Consider the following 22,720-nt stretch of genomic DNA (forward strand, 5'->3'; position numbering starts at 1 on the left):
TCATTTGACCAAAATAATGTTTTGATAAGCAGATGCTGCTTCCACACCTGGATCCACTTTGATCTTCCTCAGATACCAGTTGATGATCTCCGTGCGTCCTTTCACGTCTGGTTTGGGGACGGTCACCTGCATGTCAAAGCGCCCCGGGCGGATCAGAGCGCTAAAAAAGAATCAGCTTGTCAGTAAAATACTGAAACTGTGTTAGCATAGCAGCTCTATTTTTTTTTACTTTTATGTATGCACCATGACATAAAGTCAAATTCCTCATACGTGTCAACCCACCTGGTAATAAACCTGATTCTGATTCTAGCAGGAGACACAGAAGTAAACATACTTATCCAAAGCCTCCGGAAGTTGGTTGCTCCGATGATGATCACACCTTCATTTGGTTTAAACCTACAAAATAATATGACATGGAGGTCAGTGTCTGGAGCACAGTAGCTCTCCCTCTTGCTTTGTGTTCACCACAGCAATTTATAACTCTCACCAATTATATATTTAACAACATGAACTACTAACTAACTACATTTATTCCCATGGAAACCAAACATGTAATGTAACGTGTGCACTTGTGATTATAAATGTTTATAGTGTTTTTTTGTATAAATTGTTAATTTACATACATTGCTATATATAAAACTACTTATGACACGGGTAGCTCGAATCAAGCAATCTGATTGGTTCCAAGTCATGGTATAATAACCATATACCACAGCTATGACGTCTAATTCCTTTTCACAGTATCTTTGCGTGAGGAAAAAAAACACGAGGCTAACGAAATGAGATGTGTTGTCAAGGTGCATAGCAACAGGTGTAAGGGGGGGGCGGGAGGGACTCACTTTCTGCCAACATGAACAAGTTACAGATACGATGCAACATAGTGACATAGTTGCTAGCTTAAATGCTTTAAAACTTCTTTTGCCGAGTGGTATGGGATAAAGCTGTTGTTATAGACGTCCAGACAGTGACAGACGAGCATGGTCATATTGTTCTTTAAAGATGCAATTGACAGAGTACATGTACACTGAAACCAACTCTGTATGTCCAGGCAGGGAGGGCCTATATGTTGTGAACATTACAATATCAATAAAACATATTTTAGATTGGATGTTTCTATATATTTGATGTTTGAAGACTCTATGCATATCAACCTCTACTGCATACACAAGCCTTGCAAAAACACCATCTGGTCAAATTTAGCTTGATTTGTTATTTAACAATGTCAAACTGTAAAGATTCCTCAGATAATGTAAGTATAGTCACCCATCCATCTCAGCAAGCAGTTGGTTAATAGTCTGTCTAGAGTAAGGGTGCATGGAGACTCGATCCTCTTCCCCCCCACGCTGTCCAGCTCATCGATGAAGATCACACAGGGAGCGTTGGCTTTAGCCTCCCCTGGAAACAAGCAGTGAGACAAATATTGAAATCAACACATGTCTCACAATTCAAAGCAGTCTTTTGCTTGTGTTTTGTTTAAGATGGCAGAATAAGTCATGTGTAGTTTTGTTATTTCGTCTAGCACGATCACCTTGTCCCTTCTTCAACTTCACTTGGTAATTTCTGTGGACATTTGCATTTTATCTGAGAAAAAAAACATGCACATTTCAAATCTGAGTCGCTAAAATAAATGGTTTCTTGTGCTATTGCAGCGTTTACGCCAGGGGGGCATCTTGCTGTCATTTGAATTAATAATTCGAGAGAAGATCGAGAGTTTTTTATCGGTTGAAATGAAGAAAAGGACATCCCTCTGTTGGAGGGGCAAAGGAGGTCTGGTGGGATTCTTTCGGAGTATTGAAGATCGTTTCCCCGACATCGGCGGTGCCTGCCACAGGACAACACGGAACGTGCGCGATTTGGTGGAGCACGGCGCGTGAAGCAACGGCGCGTGAACTGCGAGCGCCGGAGCCTCGCAGCAGGCAAAACTGAGGCTCCGTGGTTAACTGTGGTAACATTGAAGAGCCGCTTGGGAGCCGAAAGAGCCGGCGCTTTAAAGAGAGCCGAGCCAAATGATCCGGCTCACTAACGTAAAGAGATGGTATCTATACGGGACGGCTCCATTCCAAATTCAAGCCCTCCCCCGCTCTCCGGGTGGATTCTCCTCTCAGCCCTGGTCTGGCGGAAACACTGTTATCGTCTCCGTTCTCTCCGACTGACACAACAGGAGCATAACCTAGCACATTAATACAAATGTATGGCCTCAATAAAGCTGCCCTTACTGAAAAGATTCCTGATGCGGCTGGCTCCCACTCCAACGAACATCTCGTCAAATTCGGACCCAGAGGCGTAGTAGAACGGCACATCGGCCTCTCCAGCCACCGCTCTGGCCAGGAGAGTCTTTCCAGTCCCAGGAGGGCCGACCAGAAGAACACCTGAAGAAGAAACAAAGAGGAGGAGGGAAGAATGAGAGAAAGGACCACAGGAATGTTGCCCTAAATTGACACCACACTCTCATAGAGATAAGAAAGGACAAAGGTGGCCAGTACCTTTTGGCAGCTTTCCTCCCAAGACCGTGAACTTATCGGGGTTTTTCAGGAACTCCACACCTCCTGCAGCTCGTTCTTAGCTTCCTCGATCCCTTTGACGTGCTCGAACGTCACGTTCTTCACCGCGACCGGGTCCACAGCCGAGTCCAAGCCTGCTGTGGTTCGGAACCGTACTGTCAAAAACGGTTAGATTAAAGTTTGAAATCACACTGCATGACAGGGTTAATGAGGTCACACACCACACTCGCTGGCTCTCACTGAGGGTTCATTGGGAATAGTAGTGCCTAATGCTGCAGATTAGAATGTGTTGGCGTCTGCATCGAGCATGACTCGCTCATACCAAGCCTTCTTGTAGGGGATGATACACGCTCGATGCATAGATGAGTTAGTGGAAATTATGAGCTTTAAAATAAAGATCATATTTAAATAGCGATGCAACAAATGTCTCAATCTGCAGCAATACTGATGTTTGGAATAACAATTTGACCGATGTCAATTGTGCCGCCTATGGGGTGGCCAGTGGTCCAATTCATTTTGGCCTCAGAGTGAGTGCTCTTTGATTTGTTGCTACTTTGTGGGTGTGTCAGAGTGCTCTTTGTTTTTTTTGGGAGCTTTGCGTAAGGAGTTTAAAAATGTTTGTTCCCTGCAGTGAGAAGCTGCGGCAACAGTCAAATATGCACCATGCAAACTTGGATTTGTTTCCCTTCAAAATGACTCATTGGGAGTAGATTTCATGCATTTTAAAAACGGAGCATTTACCCGATACGAAGGGGGTCTTGGAGAGACCGTAAAGCCAGCAAAAAGCAGCACCAGCAGGATGAGACGAGTCCTCTTGAGGGAGTCTGAAAAGAGAGGAGAGAGAGAAAAACTGTTTTAATGGTTCATAATAAAAACGTTTAAGTGACTTAATGCGGGCCTGTGTATGTTGAACTTGCTTGTGAGCGTTGTGTCAGGGTTTTGGGCTTTCAGGAAACCCTCAGCGAAGCCTCTCTTGAAAGAATCCTGCTGTCCATCCGGTATGTTCTTTATCTTAACCAGGCTGTCTAGACTCTCAATTTCAACCCCCTTGTCTCGTGTCAGGAAACCCTGTAGTACAAAGTAGGGTTGGTTTGCAGCATTCCCAAAGCCCGAATACTGTACCATTATTACACTTTAGCTCTCAAGGCTATGACACTGGACTCACTCTTCAGGCCTGAACACTTTAAGGGCACCCTCTATGCCTTTATGTTTTAAATATAGAACTGCTGGAGGCTTCTTAAACAGGCAGCTGCTATCAATATCTTAGCTATTATATGATAGTTGTTTAAAGAAATGTTGGTGCTGATTAAAGCAGAGGCCCTATTATACTCATTTTGAGGTTCGTATTTTGTTACTCTACTGTGACATGTTTCCATGCTTTCATGTTCAAAAAATGTCTTTACTTTTGCCCTCTTTTCACCCTCTGTCTGAAACCAGAGCCCAGTCTGCTCTGATTGGTTAGCTGGCCGGCTCTGTTGTGATTGGTCAAGCACTTAGAGAGGTCCCTCCCCTAAGCACGTACAATGTGTTGGAGCGATAGCCAATAGCAGCGCGAGTGTGACATAGTGATTTCACTATTTTACAGAAGTAAACAAAGGCATCCAATAGAGGCGATTCAGGCTGGGGGGTGGGAGAGGAACTCCCCCTGGAGGGAACTTTGGTAATTCAGCCTTTGCAGACTATTTGCATACACAAACTACAACACATTACAGGAAAAGGGAAAAACACAAAAAGCATAATAGAGCCTCTTTAAATGATATCGATAGCATGTTTAAGGACTTGCTTAATCTTCTTAACAACAACTCTATGTACATACCTTCATAAAGGTGGGAGTGAACCCCTCAGACTCCAGGGGCCGGTCTAGGCCTGACTGCAGTCGTCTGGTTTTGCTCTTTAATGTTTTAAAGCCTCTGGTGGGGACCCACACTGAAATATACAGTAAGCATGAGCCAATAATTTCAACAGCAGATATATATAACTTAGATGAGCGTAAACATTGTAAATATACATTTAAAATATACAATAAAAATAAGTAACAATAGATAACATTGATGATTAACTGGAATATGAGTTTTTCTCTCAGTAACACTTAGCAACTGAATGCAACGTTTTCGATTATTAATAAACATATTGATCCATAGTTACCTGGCCAGTTTTTCAGCTCTAAGCAGACAGACTGGAGAGGTGAAGTGTGCTGCCTGGAATAAGACATGGGCATTGCACCACCTGAGAAGCCTGCAAACAGAGGTTGAACTGTTATCCCTGGCATACTTAACCTTTAAGAAAAAGTGGTAACAGAGGCCCTGGTTGCTTGTTAAAACGACTAACTAGTATCTAAGCTAAAGCTTCACTCACTAGAACTCTGATATTCTAGCAATCATAGAGTTTGTGAGGTCCTGGCATGTTGTTTGAAAAGCACCAGCCACAACCGTTTAAAGGGTCCAGTGTGTGAGATTTAGTGGCATCTAGCAGTGAGGTGGTATATTGTGAGCAACTGTATACCCGTCAGCTCACCATCTCTATCCAATCAGAAAGAGAACCATAAGTGGCCTTCAGGTAACATCAAAACATAAAAGGCCCTTTCTAGAGCCAGAACAATGTTTGTCCTTTCTGGGCTACTGTAGAATCATCTCGTAGCAACATGGGGGAATCCATAAAGAAAACCATATGCAGACTTGAGGGCTCTTTGTAAGCTAACAAGACCATTTAGGTGCATAGTTGCAGCTAAATATATACACTAATGAAAACTAATTTAGGAATAGACCCCCCCTAAATGCGACATACTTTTCCTGTGGGTGGTGCATTGTACACTATAGGAGGCCTGTTTGTGACAAAAGATGAGCATTCTCACCATGTTTGTTGTGGTAAAATGAGTGTGTAGAGAGATGTGACGTCCTCCACGCCGTCTGTCCGTCCAATGGAAGTGGCGCCTCCTGTGGACTCAGGCGTGGTAACACACTGTTCACCAGCTCCTCCAGCTGCTGCGCCCCCAGGTCTGATAGGCCGAGCTCACGCAGGTTCAACATGGGCTGCAAACATAGACACATTATACACTTTGGAGGATGAGATTGGATCTTGCTCTGCTGTCATAAGGACCGATCCATGAAATCTATTATGGAAGCTATGCTATTGCTATGCTAACAGCTATTTTTTTTAACCGGTCTCTACTGTCAATCACCCTAAATCATTCATGTATTGAATATATACATATAGATTTTGTATAAATGTATATACATATAAATATGTAATGAAAAATATATACATTTAATTAAAACACTGAAGTTACATAGCTGACTTGCATAAAGTAAGTAGTAGGGGTGCTCGATTATGGCAAAAGTCATAATCTCGATTATTTGGGTCAATAATTGATATCACGATTATTAAAAAAACGATCCTATCCTAAACGATCCTTTTACTTTGAAAACATCCATTTATTGAAAAAAAATGTGAACAGTATGTTTTTTAACAGGACACCTTATTTCAGGGTGTCATTTCTTAAAGCGTAAACAACAATTTTCGCAACGCTTTCAAACGCCAAAAGGCATGGGACTCATTAAAGGAGTTTCCCTAGCAGACATAGAAATGTCCCAGGAAGATGATGTACCTGATCCCTGTTTCAAACCCTTTATTTCCAAGGGCTTTGTTTCTTTAACAGGGGATCCTAAAGACCAGCTGCCAGTACAGGTACTTAGGGACACAGGAGGTTCTCAGTCCATTATTAGGGAAGGCATCTTACCTTTAACCTCCAGATCATCATGTGGATCAAGTGCTGTTGTTCAAGGGGTAGGCATGACACTAGTTGCGGCTCCTTTGCACAATGTTTATATTCACTCATCTCTTGTCAAAGGATTCTTTAAAGTAGCTGTCCTCCCTGCCTTGCCCATCAAAGGTGTTGATTTCATCCTCAGTAATGACTTGGCTGGGGGCAAAGTTAAGCCAGTACCTGAGGTCATTGATTCTCCTGATCTAAGTTTAGATGCAGAGAAATCAGCTGAAGTACCTCCCGAAAACGTTCCTGCTTGTGTTGTTACAAGGGCACAGTCAAAGAAATACGGAGAGGACTTGTCTGATTCTTTTCTTGCTACAGGGCAGTTTCTTGAAGACATGACAGTGTCGGACCGACTGCCAGAGGAGGCCCGGTCTGCTGGTGCTGGATCACCCAGTAACAGCTCAGAGCTTGTACAACTGCCTGCCACTCGGGAAGAATTCATGGCAGCCCAGTTAAGTGATGAAACACTTTCTAAATGTCTCTCTTCTGTTATCAGTCAGGAAGAGGCCAAGTCAAAGAAGATGGCCTACATTATGGAAGATCACCTATTAATGCGTCGCTGGATTAGTGATGCCTGTGAGGAGTCAGACTCCTTAGCAATTTATCAAGTTGTCGTGCCAACAACCTATCGTTCTCAGGTAATGTCCTCGGCTCATGATCATCCGTGGTCAGGTCACATGGGGGTAACAAAAACGTATCGAAGAGTTTTAAAACACGTCTTTTGACCAGGACTTAAGTCTGATGTAGTTCTTTATTGTCGAACATGTCATGTGTGCCAAGTTGTTGGTAAACCGAATCAGGTGATTCACCCTGCTCCTCTGAAAGGGTGCTTGTGGATTGTGTGGGACCCTTACCTAAAACTAAAACCAGTTCCTCTTAACTGTCATGTGTTCTTCCACTAGGTTCCCAGAAGCCACCCCACTACGGAAAATTATTTTTTTATTTCGATTACGTTGTTTTCGTAATCGTTGCAAGCCATAATCGTAATTGCGATTAAAATACGGTTAATTGAGCAGCCCTAGTAATTAGTACCCTAAGTTAAAATGTTTGTGGTCGAATATAGTGTTTACTAACTTGTTCTGTATATTTATATTGCGTATTATATTGAGATAGTGTATTCTATTGAGATATATTCTTCAGATATATATCTTTCCCTGTTAATATATATTTACTTGTTATGTTTATTTTTAATTCATGTGCAATGCCTTGTTTACATGCTGCTGTAACATAACAATTTCCTAAATTGAGATCAATAAAGTTATGTAATTGAATCCAATGATATTCCTCTCAAAGTTATTCAGGAACAGGCTTTTGTTAAAAATGTGTACTCTTCTTCTTGTATCTTGGTTGAGATTTGCCTATAGGATATGTACAAAATATGAGTGTATACTTTGAGCAAAGTGCATTATGTGAATGAAATAAAAAGTATTGAAAAAGGGGGGACAGGAAACAATGCTTTACCTCTGTGCCCCGTAGCTCTGAGTCTGAGGCATGCTCCTTGTGAGTGCTGGGTCTGCACGAGGCACTGAGGCTGCTCCCCACTGAGCTCTTCATGGAGTGGAGGACATTGATGAGGTGGCTTAGAGGTAATGTCACCTGTCATCACATGTAATCCAACGGTCAGAAAAGGTGGACTATTATACATGTGCAAAACATCATCACACACACTTAGGTTAGGTAGATCAATGACTTAGACAGTAGGTATGCACACAGGTCAAGTACATCAGCTTGATGGCGTTATAAAACCAACATGACCAAAAGCATACACTAGCTTAGGTTAGTTCTAAATAAGGTAACGTTAGCCGTATAAAGGTGATTATCACGAATCAGTAGATATGTTGATTGAACTGCTGATTTAATAGATTATAAAATCACCAGTAGTCAAACATGTCGCTCATTGACGCAGTTTCTCCATCTGGCAGCTAAGGACACACATCAGAACTGAAGTGTTAGCTAGCTAAAACTTCTCTCAACCGACCTCATAGTCTTTACTTCAGTTTATTTTAGGTAAATATACAGAAAACAATAGTGACACAATGTCCCCTGACGATAAAGTATCTCTTTAAAACAACATGAGGTCGAGAGCAGTCTGGCTAATGAGAGAACAAGCTAAGGTTAATTTAGCTCGCTAGCATGCTCAACTCCACAACCAAAACAACAACAATGCTAACGTTAGCTTGGCCTAAAGCTTCCTGCTTTCTTACCTGTGGTTGGACTGTCATTGATAGAGAAAACATGTTTGAATTCTCGCTGGTACACGATGCCTGTTATGCTACACAAGGTATTCCTCTGTCCCCGAGTTAAATGGCCGTATTATTTTACTTCACAGGCATAACAAATCAAACTGCGAACTTTAGGGACAGAGCCGAAAATAAACCGGATATGACGTCTCACGTGTTGTGACGACCTATGGTTGTGACCAGTGACCTATAGTTTGCATCCCTGTTGACATCTTGCTTATTCTCCTTTAGTTTATCTACAATTTTAATGATGCAATTATTTTTTAATGTAAAAAAATATGCTATATATTCAATCTCAGTTTATACAGACAGTCAACTCCACCTTTTCATAAGTAGCAACAACTTATGCTCCAAATTTAACATATAATAACATCAAAGATCGACTCTGCTTTTTCATATAATGATTTTATTGCATTAAAATGTTCTATGTACAGTATATTTAAAAAGCACCACATCTTTGCTTTAACAGAGAATGTTTCATTTTCAGTTTACAGCTGACAAGTAACACAAATAAATATATGGATTGTCCTTACTCTGTTCCTCACTTTATGTGTATGATAGTATTACACTGAAGCGATAAAATAAATATAGAATTTTACAAATGAATATGTCAATTTGGTCTAAAAAGAACAATACATATAAAAGTCCTTAGAAATTAGGAAAAAAAACAGTTTGACAAAAACATGAAAAAATGTGCAATAAATAAAATAACTGGCATGACAATGTGTCACAGATGACTGTCCACAGCTACTGTATGATCATGTTGATGCAAGTTATTTATATGTTGAGTTATTGGTGATCTGAGCTACATTTCATAAATAAGATCATTGCCTAATGCTACGCTCACTGTTAATGTGCCAGTTTTATAATGCACACATTTTAAACACCTCAACAGTATCCAGGAAGTCAAAATGCTACACTAAATTGCAGTTTCCTTTTACATCCATACCTGACCATTCATTTATCCAAGGTGGCTTTCCATTTCTAATGCTGCCCTCATTATACCCTGTCTGTTGTGGTGGCTTACAAAGCCACAACGCATGAAAAGTGCAACGATTTCATCCCAGCGTCATGTTGTGTGATTGAGGTCAGAGAATTCAGGCGATTTTCCTGTGAGGAGAAAAGATAAAACATTTAAAATGCCTATAAAGCAAAAGTAATTTGCGATGATTTTGATCAGCATTTTCCTCACCTTCTCCTCCGTTGTAAGTAAACCTGGACGAGCCAATGAGCAACCACAGGCCAGAGTGTAGTAAACACCACAGTGAGTGGAGAGAAGTCAAAAGGCCACCAAGCTGGTCTTAAGAACTGTAAATAGAAAAAATCCAATGTTTTCTGATTGGATACAACTTTGTCATAAAAAGGGCCCTTTTGTGCTAATTTTCAGGTTGATATTTGCATTTTGTGTCTCTACTGTGACATGTTTACAATGTTCAAAAAGCTCTTTATTTTTCTCATATGCTGCTGCATTTTTTGATTGGTCAACTGCTTGGAGATGTCCCGCTCGCCAATAGAAGTGTGAGTGTTACAAAGTGATGGCATTATGTTACGTAAACAAAGGAGTCCAGTGGAGTGTGTCACTTTGTGATTTTAGCCTTTGCAGACAAGCACACAAACCTATACACACTACAGGATAGTAAAACCTCCAAAAGCATAATAGGGCCCCCATTAAAATACAATGTTAAAAAAAAAAAACCTTTTGTGCTACAGCCAGGGCGTCCTCCTGCTTTGGCGAAGATGATCTTGACTTTAAAATGCAAGAACAAGAAAACATTGACATCCATGAATACATCTATGATAAATTGTCATGGAGACAGTCATAAACAATGATACATTTCAGTACACACTGTGGGTAACACCCACAGTGGTTTCTCACCTGTGACACCGTCAGCGCCTCCAGAGCGTGCAGCCTGTGCAACACCCTGGACATGTCATGCTGCAGCCTCAGCAGAGCGGTAGCTATTTGCTCGTTGATGTTTTCCCTGGCAACGCTGACAGGATATCTGCTATGTGACACACAACAACAAACAGCATCTACACTGGCAGAACGCTGAGAATCGCAGGGAGTCCCTGGCAACGGTGAACCTGGAACTGGAGTAAAAAAAAGATATCTTAATGCTTGTGAATGAGCGCTTAATTTGATGGTGTCTTATGCGTTGACATTTTAGGAGGAAGGTATGTGACAGTGTAAGTATGAATCACAGTCGACAGGCTCACCTCTCCCTCTTCTTGACAAGGAGCTGTTGTTGCTTACACTAATCCCTTCTTTAAAGTAAGAATCTCCCATGAGCACTTGATCCTCTCCTGCATTCAGGGTAGTGTTGCTCTCAAACCAATGATCCCTTTGCCTCACTGAGACAGCTGCTGATCCAGGGGAGCGTATTCTTGACGTTGACAGGCCCTTAGTGGGAACAAATAAAGGTCAGGCACGGTTTGAGTAGTCTTAATAATAATAATAATAATAATAATACTAATAATAGTAAAAGTTCAGAACCAAGCGGCACACTCTTGGTCTGAAAAGTGAAGCCAATGTTCCCTAACCATGTGTGTTTCTAATAGCCAGCAGGGGGCAGCTCCTCTGATTTTTGTGTAGAAGTCTATGAGAAAATGGCCCTACTTCTGACTTGATTTATTACCTCAGTCAATGTTTTCCTAATGAGTTAATAGTCTCAATTGATCGTTTTAAGACTTAGATAATACAGCAGGATGTTTATTTTATAAATAATGGTCTCATTTAGAGTAGAAAAGAAGATAAAGTAGCATATGCTTTAGGGTGGGGCAGGCATTTATTTACAACACTGTTGTCCGGTCTGTGTTCTCTTGTTTTCGTCTAACCACTTTAACATTTTCCTACCGTGTTTTTATTTATAAGAGTTCATTTTAACATTATGGTTGCCTTAAAAACTTCAGCGTTTATTTGTTTTCAGCTAAAAAAACATATGGCATTGGCAAACTAGAGGGCCAAATCTCAATGATCAGCCCTAAAGCATTAAGCCCTGAACCCTAAGGAACTTAAAGTGGACCTATCATGCTATATTTGAATAATATATTGTAGGGCCATACCTATATAAAACATGTCTGTGAAGTGTTTTTTTCAGATTACCAAACAGATCATGCATTTTAGCCATGCCTCATTTCGCTCCATTTGCTGTATTCCAGCCCTGTTTTTGCAAGGGCTGATTCTGTGGCAAATGAGCTGCAGCTGACCACGCCCCCCTGCAAAGGAGGGGGGCGAGGCATGAGCATCATGTTACCATGCTGTTACCATGCTGTTACCATGCTGTTACCATGCCACGCAACCTCGTATTCCCCTGATAGGTGGAGAGTTGCCCATATAGGCGGAGCACCCCGTTTCTGACGTCAGAACAATTTAAAATCTGTATCAGTCTGTATCAGCTCCGTTGCAGCCCCGTTTTTAGAGATTTGGGTACGGAGGAAAAGAGAGAGGGTTGTGTTTTCTGACACTTGGTGAGTTCCCTGGAACACCGGGGACACATATTCATGTATAAAAGACGTCGTACAAAAGTGCATTTTGCATGATAGGTCCCCTTTAACTTACTCCACCTGGTAAATGCCTCAGTGTTGACATCTTTCAGGGTCTTGCCTTACTAAGGGAACACAATGTAATTGTCAAATTATCAAGTATCCTTAAGCATCCTTATAGATACATTTCTCTGTTTTTTTGTACTGGACTATTACTTCAGATTGTTTCCATTTCACAATGATTTCCTGTAGTCATGTGTTGAGCCGAGGTACTGATAGATGAGCTCATTGGTTTTGATCATCTAGATTTTGTAAAGAAAGAGAATAGGCACATTTTCTAAAATGGTAAAAGTAATTATTTAATGTGGTGCATGCTATTGAGAAGGGACACCTCACCTCTTCCATGGCCAGATGCTCCATCGAGTCACAGAATTCCTCGTCCGAGTCTGTTGACCGGCGGTTCTTCTCAGGAACTACTTCACTATGACCTGAACATGGAAAATATATCAAATAATATAATTGTTCACTGTTCATCTACATCAAAAACATAATGTTTATAATAATAATCATATTTTTTGTAATTGTACTTTTGCTGCTGCCACAGGTTGAAATGTATAGTATTATTAAAAAATATGTACACCTTTTGCATTAGAGTTTCATCTTACCACTCGGGTGTCCATTAAAGTGCATGTAGGAGTTATACTGTTCAATGGAGGGCTCTATGGAGCAGGCCAGCTCCTCCTCCTCCACCTCGCTGTTGAGGGAGCTGTGCGTCCCGTTGGTGAAGGAGCACACGCTGGGCTCCATGCTGCTGCTGGAACCCCTGGCGTCAGACCGCCACCTCTTGTTCACCATCAGCAGCGTCGGGTCAGGCCTCCAACCTTAGACAGTAAAGAAAGAGAGAGAGAGAGAGTATGACGCATGCAGTGAGAAAAAGGTGCAGTTCTTTTTTTAATGAGCCCTGTGTCTTGCCATAACTTGCCGTGGATGTATTTGGTAAAAAATGTTCTTGTTTATATGAATGTATACACAGGGATAATACATCACATTCATTTGCTTTCAAAGGACACTATGTACATCTTACACCCTTGAAATGCATTCAAAGGTGTCACTGTCATTGTAGACAAAATGTTATAAAAAAGGTTCAAAAGAGTTTTTGGTAAACTGAAGAACACAGCACAAAAGCACAATAAAAAAGTTATTTTGCTACCACTACTTAAACTAAGAATAAAGAGGACAATTAAAAGAAAGTAGTGCATACGTTAATAATTCAAATGTGCTATAAAAACGTAGCATTCTTCAGAGATTGTTTAAGGTTGCAAATAGCTCACAAATATTCAAATGACTTTCACAACAAGGCGAAGTAGATTGCTAAAACAATCGAGGTCAGACATTTGTATTTGTTACTCATACAAGAGTAAACTGTATAATTGTAAGGGACTATTTTCCGCTGCGGCGTGATACACACATTTGGGTACATTTGTGAGTATTTCTGGTAGTAACGATGAATGTGGGATACACTTGCCTATTTCTGCACAAAATAAGTTGTTCTGAAATGGCACAACCCTTTGATCTTAATTCAGATATTAAACTTATTTGATAAAGTATGTCTTTGTAATTCCTTTCAGAATGTGTGAAAGAGAAACTTTGGGATTCTGGCCTTTGCAGATCATTGACATACACAAACAACTTTACAACACACTACAGGAAAGGGACAATTCAAAAAGCATAATAGGGCCCCTTTAATTTATCTTTCTTTGTTTAAGTGCTGTAAAAAAAAAAGGACATTTCTTGTTTGTGAAAATCGAATCAACAATAAAACGGATTTTGATTTATCCGATTCTATATCTGTACGAGTTAATGAAGAAACATGTTACCCAGTCCAACATGGATGTGATTTTGGTAGACTCATTGGAGCTCTAAAGAACAGATATTTATCAGGCATTGCGTTCGTAAAGGGAAATATTAAAAAACAGAGAATATCTCCACCCATAACGTAAAAACGACTCACTACGAACACATCACATTTCACATCACAACAACGCTACAGCTAAACAGTACCTTTTTCCTCCTGCCCCTCCTCGTCTTCGTCCTCTGTATTGTCTTCTTCATCTCCATTATCCTCTTCCTCACTTTTCCTCCAATCACTACTTTCCTCATTTCTCTCCACTTCACTATTTTCCTTGCTTCCCCATGCCTCCTCGCTACTGACATTTTCATGGACGTTCTGTATATCATCCCACAGATCCCCATAGCCTGAACGATGAGGGAAACACTATTGATTAACTCTTTATCAAAGTATTACATCACACAATGTTACTCTACACCAAACAGAGACAGTACACACAGTCGATGGACCACGGCTCCGACACACAACATCTACACCAAGCAAAAAGCCAACACACTGACCAACTACAGCACATACGTCACAAATTACACACTCCTTTCATTTAAAAAAAAGGTATTTCTTACATTTCCTCAGGTTGAATCCAAGGACAATGTACACTTTTGAGCTATTATATTAAACAATGAAAGCAACTTAATTAGGTTAAAATATCCTTGTACTATGGGATCTATCAACTCTAGAGCTACTGCGAACACCAAAGACTTGCCTTCCATTGCCGGTTTCTTAAGCTGCCTGTTCAGCTCATCTAGTGATAAAACACAAGTAAGACAGGCTCAGAATTTAAAAAGATGTCATCTGTGTGTCTAACAAAGAGGATGAACAGCAGTGCTACGTATCACTCGAGCAGCAGTGCTCTCCATGGATGGTATTCTGCTTTCATCGCGGCATGGCTGATTTTGTACACTACCTGCATGATTTGCAAAAGGCCTGGTGAAGGGTTTGCTGTCCACCTCATGATCTTCGGCTTCTCCTTCTTCTCTTTCTCCGTCTGTGTAGAAGTTGCCCAGCTTCTGCACCAGGTCGGACACTTCATCTGAGATTGGGATGGTCTCCAAAATCTGAAAACACACAAAAGTAATAACGGTAAAGCTCAACTAAGCAGTTTCAAGTTGTCACAAAAACACAAGCAAGATTTTCAATAAGGCAGCAGAAAAAAGTAAGGAAGAGAAGGAAAAGTAGCCTTATAGACCCAGAGAAATGGTCCGCCTATATACACATTATAAATAGACATACAGGGTGATAGGGCCGCACACTTTTCCCACTACAATATGTACAGACGTACAACGTAAAGAGAGGTGTGTACAGTAATGAATGTTGCCTTTTTTCAATTTGAGTTTTTTTTTTTTAATGGACTTACCATCTGGATATCCTCAATATAATTCTTCATGGCTTCCTCCTTAGTCATATTTCCTAAAGAGCTCCATGCATCCCTGGTAACACAAAGTGAACACTGAAAGACTATACATATGCAGTTGCAGCGATGTTCAATTTTGGAAAAAACTCACTAAGCTGTATTTTACTGCATCTCATGGATTATCCATGAGATATACCCACACCATTTTGCAGTAGCAAATGGTTTTCTAAATGAGCTATGACATTGGAAAATTGGTATTGCAGGCTTGTTAAACCCCTTTGCAAATACACAGGAAGTGAGACTCTGATAGTATAAACTGATAGTGTATAACATGCAAAATACACAAACTGTCATTCTACTATGTGGCATGAGCAGTACCTCTTAATTAAATCAAGATAAGTACCATTTTTCTTTTCCATGAGAGTCCCAGAATCCATTAGGCCTGGGGATCTCGCATGGCCCTAAGGTGGCCTGCTTATAGTAACTGCAGAACATCAGCAACATGTCATCAGAGGGCTGGAATGGACCTGAGAAATGAAGAGAATTATAAAAGATGTTAATTCATGTTTTTAGCTTATTCCTATCTATTAGAATATACATACATTAATATATTCAAACATTAGACTTTAGTGTGTTAAATAGGTTTTTGTGCATGTAAATGGTCTGCAAAGGCTAAAATCCCTAAAGTTCCCTCCAGAGGGAGTTTCTCTCCCACATACTCCCCCCCTGCATGAAACATCTCCATTTTACTTGTTTGTTTTCCTCTGTAACATAGTGACATCATAACACTCACACTTCTATTGGCTAGCGCTCCAACACATTGTACTCGATAGCCTATGGCGGGACATCTCTAAGTGTTTGACCAATCACAACAGACTGGTCTAACCAATCAGAGTCGACTGGGCTCTGGTTTCACACAGAGGGTGAAAAAAGGTGCTGCAGTACAGGCAGTTTGAGAAAAATAAAGACCTTTTAGAAAATGTAAGCATGTAAACATGTCATAGTAGAGGCACAACATACAAATTAGCATATGGTAGTTGAGTAAGTGTACTAATCAGGTAAATATGCAGATCCAGGAAAGGTTGGGCAGAACTCATGGCATACAGCCTATACACTTGTTCCCTTGAACAACCTTTTCATTAAAACCAACCAGCGTCGTAAGACATTAGTTCCGTCTTCCAGCATCCCTTTTTTTCTTCTGTCCAGTAATATTGCTCAAAAATTATTTCCAACACAAAAGGAAAAATAGATTTGCAAGGCAGCTTGACTTTTTTTTTCTTCTGAGACACAACATGAGCTACAGGAGTTGTTATTAGACTTGAGAAACTACATGTACAGTTAATCAGCTCTTATCCTTATAGCAGCTTTGTCAATAGAGGGCCAGACAGGAGCTCTGCATGTAGGTCAATCACCTGTAGTGTTTACACACAAACAAGCACCGACACAACATACAGCAAATAACTCAAAGGAGAACCCTTCATTCATAGAATTGGATACAGTGACAAAATAAGTCCTCACCATCTTCAGGCAAACTCCGGATCACTTTAACTGCTGCAACAAATTTCGCCTCCAGGCTGTGTCTGTCCTCCTCCGCCATGCTGAGTCCCAATACGGAGGAAATTAAGGAGTCCTCACATCTTGAACATAAATATAAAGCAATTAATGAGGAAATAGTGCAAAAGGTCTACAGGGAGGGACACTTGCACACAATGTGCCATCACTGCAGCTGGTTGCCACTTGTGTTATCTAAGGAGGAAGACTGTTTCCTCTGTAACCTCGGAGATGTTCGGATACATCTGGTCTATATAATTAGCCCTTGTCGGTTCAGCAAGAATACACTATATTATGCTTTAACATGAAGGATTCCTGATGTGTTTGATTTGATAGATACTCACCACAAAGTTCATATTCGCCGGTGCTCTAATTATTCCATTAGCCCGGTGTTTGTCTGCAATATGTAGCAGAAAGCCAATTCCGACTCGGGTCAAGGATGAGCCAAGCTGTCAACGTCATGAATACTGAAGATATCTGGGACATGTAGTTTTTATGAAACAAAGCTTCGGTGAATTGTGTTTAAAACGTGACGTTGAATCCTTCATGTCCCACAAACCCCTCTGTACCAGGATTTAAACCGCGGTGGTTTATGGGAAATGTAGTGTCGTGAGGTTTTTTCTTGTAGAGTAAGCATAATAGTAAAATATTTTAACACAACATATGTTGAAATACTCTACACGGACTTAAGTACATATTTCAATTTTAATTGTGCACTTTGAATGTTATAATTATCGAAATAAATCACATGAGTCTTCTGTGGGTATTATGTAGGTTGATATATAAACGGTAGTGTAGAAGTTTTATTGTAAAATGTTATATTTTTATTTGATACAAATTACCACAGTTTAAAAATAGTCATTCATAATTTAATAGGCTAGTACTGTTCTGTTTATACCATGTTCAAGGCTTCCAAAATGTTATTAGGATATATATATATATATATTCAACTTAAGTTTATTAATTGTGATGACTATTTAAAGGACATATGTGATGATAATGTTGGTGTAAGTTATTACATTACATTACATTACATTGCATTTAGCTGACGCTTTTATCCAAAGCGACTTACAATAAGTACATTCGACCAGGAAGACACAACCTTGAAGAAAACAGAATCATATAAGTACATCAGGTTTCATAGAGCCAAACATTTCAAGTGCTACTCAACTGGCTTTAGATAAGCCAGTCCTTTATTAGTATATAAGTGCTCTGTTAGCAGTTCTTTGTTAGTAATTATTAGTTATCGTTGTGTTGCTATGAAATTATCTTCAATTTACCAGATATACACTTTTCCTCAGTGCCACAATGCAACATACAATATAATTAAGCCATGAAAAGAAAGATACATAGAGTTCTGCAAGAAATAATTTTACACAATTTATATTTAAATAATTATATGAAAAATGTCATGCCAATAATAGAAAAACACATCGTTAATTAATGCCATTATTATAACATTATTTGTTATGGACTCATACGTCATCATGGTGAAATGTCATTGGTCTGTTGCTCTTCTCCTCGGCCTCTCGGCCAATCACCGGCCGACGTTTGTGACGTAGCTGCCATTTGTCACAGGCTGTTGTGAATCGAGGCCAGCGGCCCCACAATGCCAGGCGGGGGAGCCCCTCTCGACACACCAGAGCATCACCGCCTCGCCTCAATGAAAAGGACAGAGAGAGGAGAGAAATGCAAAGGGATGTAAGATGGCAGAACTACAAATGCTATTAGAGGAGGAAATCCCTGCCGGCAAAAGAGCGCTTGTGGAAAGCTACCAGAACCTGTCCAAGGTTGCGGAATACTGTGAAAACAATTATGTTCAGGTAAGAGATGCCTAACCACCGTTAAATGTGGTAATTGTATCCGCTCTCTCCGTCGTGTCTGCGGTGCTGTAGTAGAAGTGAGTAAAACCACAGGGACAGGAAATGCTGGTCGTAACGAAAGGGATCCTTAAAACAGCTAACTACACGTAGTGGCCTTTTTTCCCGGTATAATAATTCAGTCGTGGCTTAGTGCAGTGTTACCAGGCATGGCTGCATTTCGGTATTTTCTCTTTTTTAGCTAGTCCTTGCGGTTTACCGGAGACGTGCTCACATTTAAAGGCTGTGTGTTGAAGGCTGCTGGTGGCTTACAGAGGGTGTGTCGTTGTTATGACCAAGTGGTTTTGTCACATTCTCTGATAGGTACATCTGACAAAATAATATTCCCCCCTGCATTTTTATACAGTTCGACATTAGCGTTCATTTTCCTTTTTTGCATGACAGGCGTTTGGTCCACATAAGGGCGTTATAAAGCAAACACCGCCAATGCCATCTTTAAAGAGACATTTTTACTCGTGAAAAATGTAAAAACTAACACTTCCAACACTGTAAGTAACATGTTGTGTGTGTTATTAGGTTATTACCCTCGAAAAGCATTTACCATACCATTAGTCCCGATAAACTGGTTTGAACTGTAGCATGTTTAGTACAGACCATACTACCCTACTCACTAGTCATGCTATAACGATTTCCCATGAGCCATTAACATTAGCATCTGTGAGTTGTTTATTATTAGTGTATATCATTATGTGGGCCAAGTCCTAATAGACTTCTAGGGGGGGGGGGGGGGGGGAAAGACCTATGTGTAGTAAAGCTGCTCATGATGCAGACATATCATGTGTTTGCTGCTACAGTGCTGAAAACATGGCTCCAGATCATGTTAATGGATCATTTGCTTGTAATCAAATGCATTGAGGTGCAGGTGTCTGCTGCTTTTTGCATATTAGGATTGAATGCTAAATCAGGGTTAGGGAAAGTATGAATCAGAAGCACAGTGTGAACACGTTTGATTAATGATCTATTTATTTAATGCAAGTAACTGTTTTAAAGAGTGTAATACACCTTCAAAAATAATGTTGTGTAGCAGCAAACACCAACATTGTCCAGTCTTCTTGGGACAAAATCTCAATGATCCATGGCCTAGCGCGTATACAATATTGAAACAATTTGGAAGATTTCTAGCCAGAAGAGTTCCTCACGATAAATCTCATCGCTCTGTTACATTGCCACAGTGAGAATGTGTTCAGTTAAAGTGGAGTGTGAGCTAACATGTATCATCATCACTAGGTTAAATGATGCGGTGTGAAGTTGTGAACAGCAGCGTCTGTTGACAGAAACCCTACTGTGCTCCAGCATGGTCTTTTTGCATGGTCTGGTGGTGAGAAAGCAATGTAGGTTACACTGCTTATATACTGTATTATTGTGCAGAAAGTTATCCGAGAACTTTAATATTAAGCTCAAAGGTATTGCTGTTATGACATTTTATTTAGGTCTCACAGTTACTTCCTTTGTGGTTAGTTCGGTGGAAATGTCACATCTTCTGTTGCTAAACGTGTCTATTATTAGAAGCAGTGGGAGGTTAAACCATATGGCTGATGTATTGATTTTTTGTTTACATGTTCCCTAGGGAATGTTTAACATTTCAGTCATTTTGATGATTGGATGGAAATTCAATTATAATCTTGGTTGACTACATCTTGTGAAAACACCTGGTGAATAGCTGACCCTAGGGGGTTAGCACAACTGTCCAAAAAAAGGATGGCTTTCCGTCGTAGCATCCTGACACAATGTCTCTTCTCATGACATCTGATTACCCATGTCTGTAACCCAACATGTCATAAAGCCATACATGATACTGTGTATATTGTATGAGTGCCATGATATTATTAAAGGTCCAGAATATCCAGTTAAAAAAAAAAGAAGAGCTGCACTCATGCAAATAATTCCAAATAAGTTTAATTAACCCCATTTAAATCTTGTAAGATTTGTCAGGAAGATATACATTTGGGGATTGCCCACAGTGTTGAGTATGTAAGTCGCTTTGGATAAAAGCGTTGAACACGTGTCATGTAATGTAATGCATCTCTGGTGATTTCCAATACCATGTAATGTAGTCTCATTCACGTTCTGCAATATTTACAATATTGCCTGGAATATTGAAGATGCTTGTATGTTAGTGCTGCAGCATGACAATTTCTTCAGGGATAGTAAAAACATTAACTCGGATTGTGCATGCATAAGAACACACTGGACCATCACAACAGGGAGTTAAGAGTGAGGAAGCGGTACATTAGTGCACTATTGGATGTATGTAACTATATTCTAAACACTCTTCTTAGTTTAACATTTAAAAAACGCAGTTTATGCATTCACCATTGACCTGCATATCAAAAATTGCTCAAAATAACACCCAGGCCGCGCATGCCTTGATATGTAAATAAAAAAAAAAAGACGAGTTTTATTCTTAGATTAGATATTTGAAGTAATCCATTTGAAAAGCTGTCGCCGACAAAATGATTGGTGGCATGAAAGAAGAACTCTGCTTTGTTAGTACCCTTCGAAATGCCTTTGTATACCAAAATAACACCTCTTAGATGATATCTGGTGTAACATTGAACAGTGCTGTTTTCTGACTCGTTCAAAAATGCTAGATCTTAAAATGAACACCACTTTAATGTTATTCAAGTATGAGCTTTGCATATCAAAACCACAAACGTGCAAATCAATATGTATGAGTGGCACTTTTTAGATGGACCAGCCAGTATCAGTTTTGGTTTCCAAGTTAAAGAATACAGTTGTTCCTCTCAATTTAGTGCTTCAGGGATGATGTATTTCTGTTGGCAGTTCAAGTCCTCTTCCATTGGCTTTTGAATTTTATCAGAAAAATAGCTCAATAGCAAACAAGTATTCATACTTACACTTTTTGATCGGCACGATAATCTCAACATATTAACAATACCTTATGATTTTTTTAAACGAAAATGCAATTTTCAGAAGTAAAAGGCTAACGTTTCAAGACAGTCACATGACTTCACGTCACCGCTGAGCTAAATGCTGCTAAGGTTCATCTTTATGACCTTTAGTGGTCTCACTTGGCACATGTTAGCAACCATAGTTTTTTATGAAACATAGGCTTTGGATATTGTCGTAAAACAAAAACATGAACATCTTGTAAGCTTGTAAAACATTATTTTAGGAATCTAACCAAAATCTTTTTAAAAAACAGTTGACAGTTCGGGACCAGGGAACCTGAAGTGCCAACATTCCAACATATGTCCGCATTATATTCCTACACCACTCTATAAAAAGTTGTATGAGTAAAGGGGTGTTAGATGGAAACCCATGGATGTGCTTAATAATTCCCTGATGTTGACCCCCTCAGAATTCCTCACCCCCGACCGGCTGCTCACATGATACCCCTCTGACTCACAGCCATTCATCATGACTCATGAGGTTCAGGAAGGTGTCAAACCTGGAGCTCAGTGTGACCTGGCACCCAGACATTGCATTACTTCAGTGCACTGTTAAAGTTGAGTCTCACAAAAAAGAAGTTCCAAGTGAAGCTCTAAGAAGAAGCCTTTTGTGAGCTTAATATGAAACCTAATATCTGAAAGCAGGAGAGAGAATCAGTATGCAGAATCAAGTATTCACCTAAGCCGTGTAATAAGCATGTTTATATCCTTCAGTCAAGGGCTCCTTGCAATCAGTTTCAGTAGTCTGTGTACATGGCTTTGGAAACATTACTCAGCATACCTGGGGATTTCTGCAAACCACACTAAAGCTGGTACATTTGTGTATTTTTTCCCCCTAATTTTAGTATGCGATGGCAAATAAGTCAGGATAAGGTGGCACAGTGAGCATATTTACTACATTATACAATAAACAGGCATTGTGAAAGACGTCACATTCAGTAATATTTACGATACTAACGACTTCTGGGCTGCAGGTGGTTTCCAGGTGGGCAAATGGCCCTTTTTGGTGACATGATGCAGGCTGGTAACCTCCTGTTACCACACACGGACCAAATTGTTGCTAGGTAACAGCTGGTAGATCATGGTTGATGTCTTTGTGGCATTCATATGATTTCAGTTTAGAG

At 40.1% G+C, this 22,720-nt stretch overlaps 2 protein-coding genes and 1 pseudogene across 8 annotated transcripts in view; 1 reads left to right on the forward strand and 2 right to left on the reverse strand.

Annotated features, from left to right (window-relative positions):
• Positions 1-8,672, reverse strand: LOC117462552 (ATP-dependent zinc metalloprotease YME1L1-like; annotated as a pseudogene).
• A 258-nt stretch (positions 8,673-8,930) lies between these two features.
• LOC117462113 (acyl-CoA-binding domain-containing protein 5A-like) lies at positions 8,931-18,362 on the reverse strand. Of its 4 annotated transcripts, none has more exons than XM_034104177.2 (14): positions 18,286-18,362; positions 16,772-16,890; positions 15,657-15,780; positions 15,257-15,329; positions 14,807-14,957; positions 14,606-14,644; positions 14,055-14,249; positions 12,659-12,874; positions 12,390-12,481; positions 10,728-10,911; positions 10,387-10,601; positions 10,207-10,257; positions 9,703-9,818; positions 8,931-9,620 (listed from the first exon to the last, which is right to left on the reverse strand). In XM_034104177.2, the coding sequence occupies exons 1-14, from the start codon at positions 18,291-18,293 to the stop codon at positions 9,608-9,610; spliced, it is 1,596 nt and encodes a 531-aa protein (XP_033960068.1). In that variant the 5' UTR covers positions 18,294-18,362; the 3' UTR covers positions 8,931-9,607. The 4 variants fall into 4 exon arrangements, with proteins under 4 accessions (XP_033960068.1, XP_033960070.1, XP_033960069.1 ...); XM_034104179.2 differs by lacking the exon at positions 18,286-18,362 and adding an exon at positions 17,149-17,247; XM_034104178.2 differs by lacking the exon at positions 14,606-14,644.
• Positions 18,363-18,510: 148 nt separating this feature from the next.
• Positions 18,511-22,720, forward strand: part of LOC117462115 (abl interactor 1-like) — a 40,257-nt gene continuing 36,047 nt past the window's right edge. For all 4 annotated transcript variants that reach the window (XM_034104181.2, XM_034104183.2, XM_034104182.2 and 1 more), the window contains exon 1: positions 18,511-18,627. In XM_034104181.2, the coding sequence (XP_033960072.1) occupies positions 18,511-18,627 (117 nt within the window). The remainder of the gene's footprint in view (positions 18,628-22,720) is intronic.

This window comes from Pseudochaenichthys georgianus, chromosome 17 (genome assembly GCF_902827115.2).
Source record: "Pseudochaenichthys georgianus chromosome 17, fPseGeo1.2, whole genome shotgun sequence".
Taxonomy (NCBI): domain Eukaryota; kingdom Metazoa; phylum Chordata; class Actinopteri; order Perciformes; family Channichthyidae; genus Pseudochaenichthys; species Pseudochaenichthys georgianus.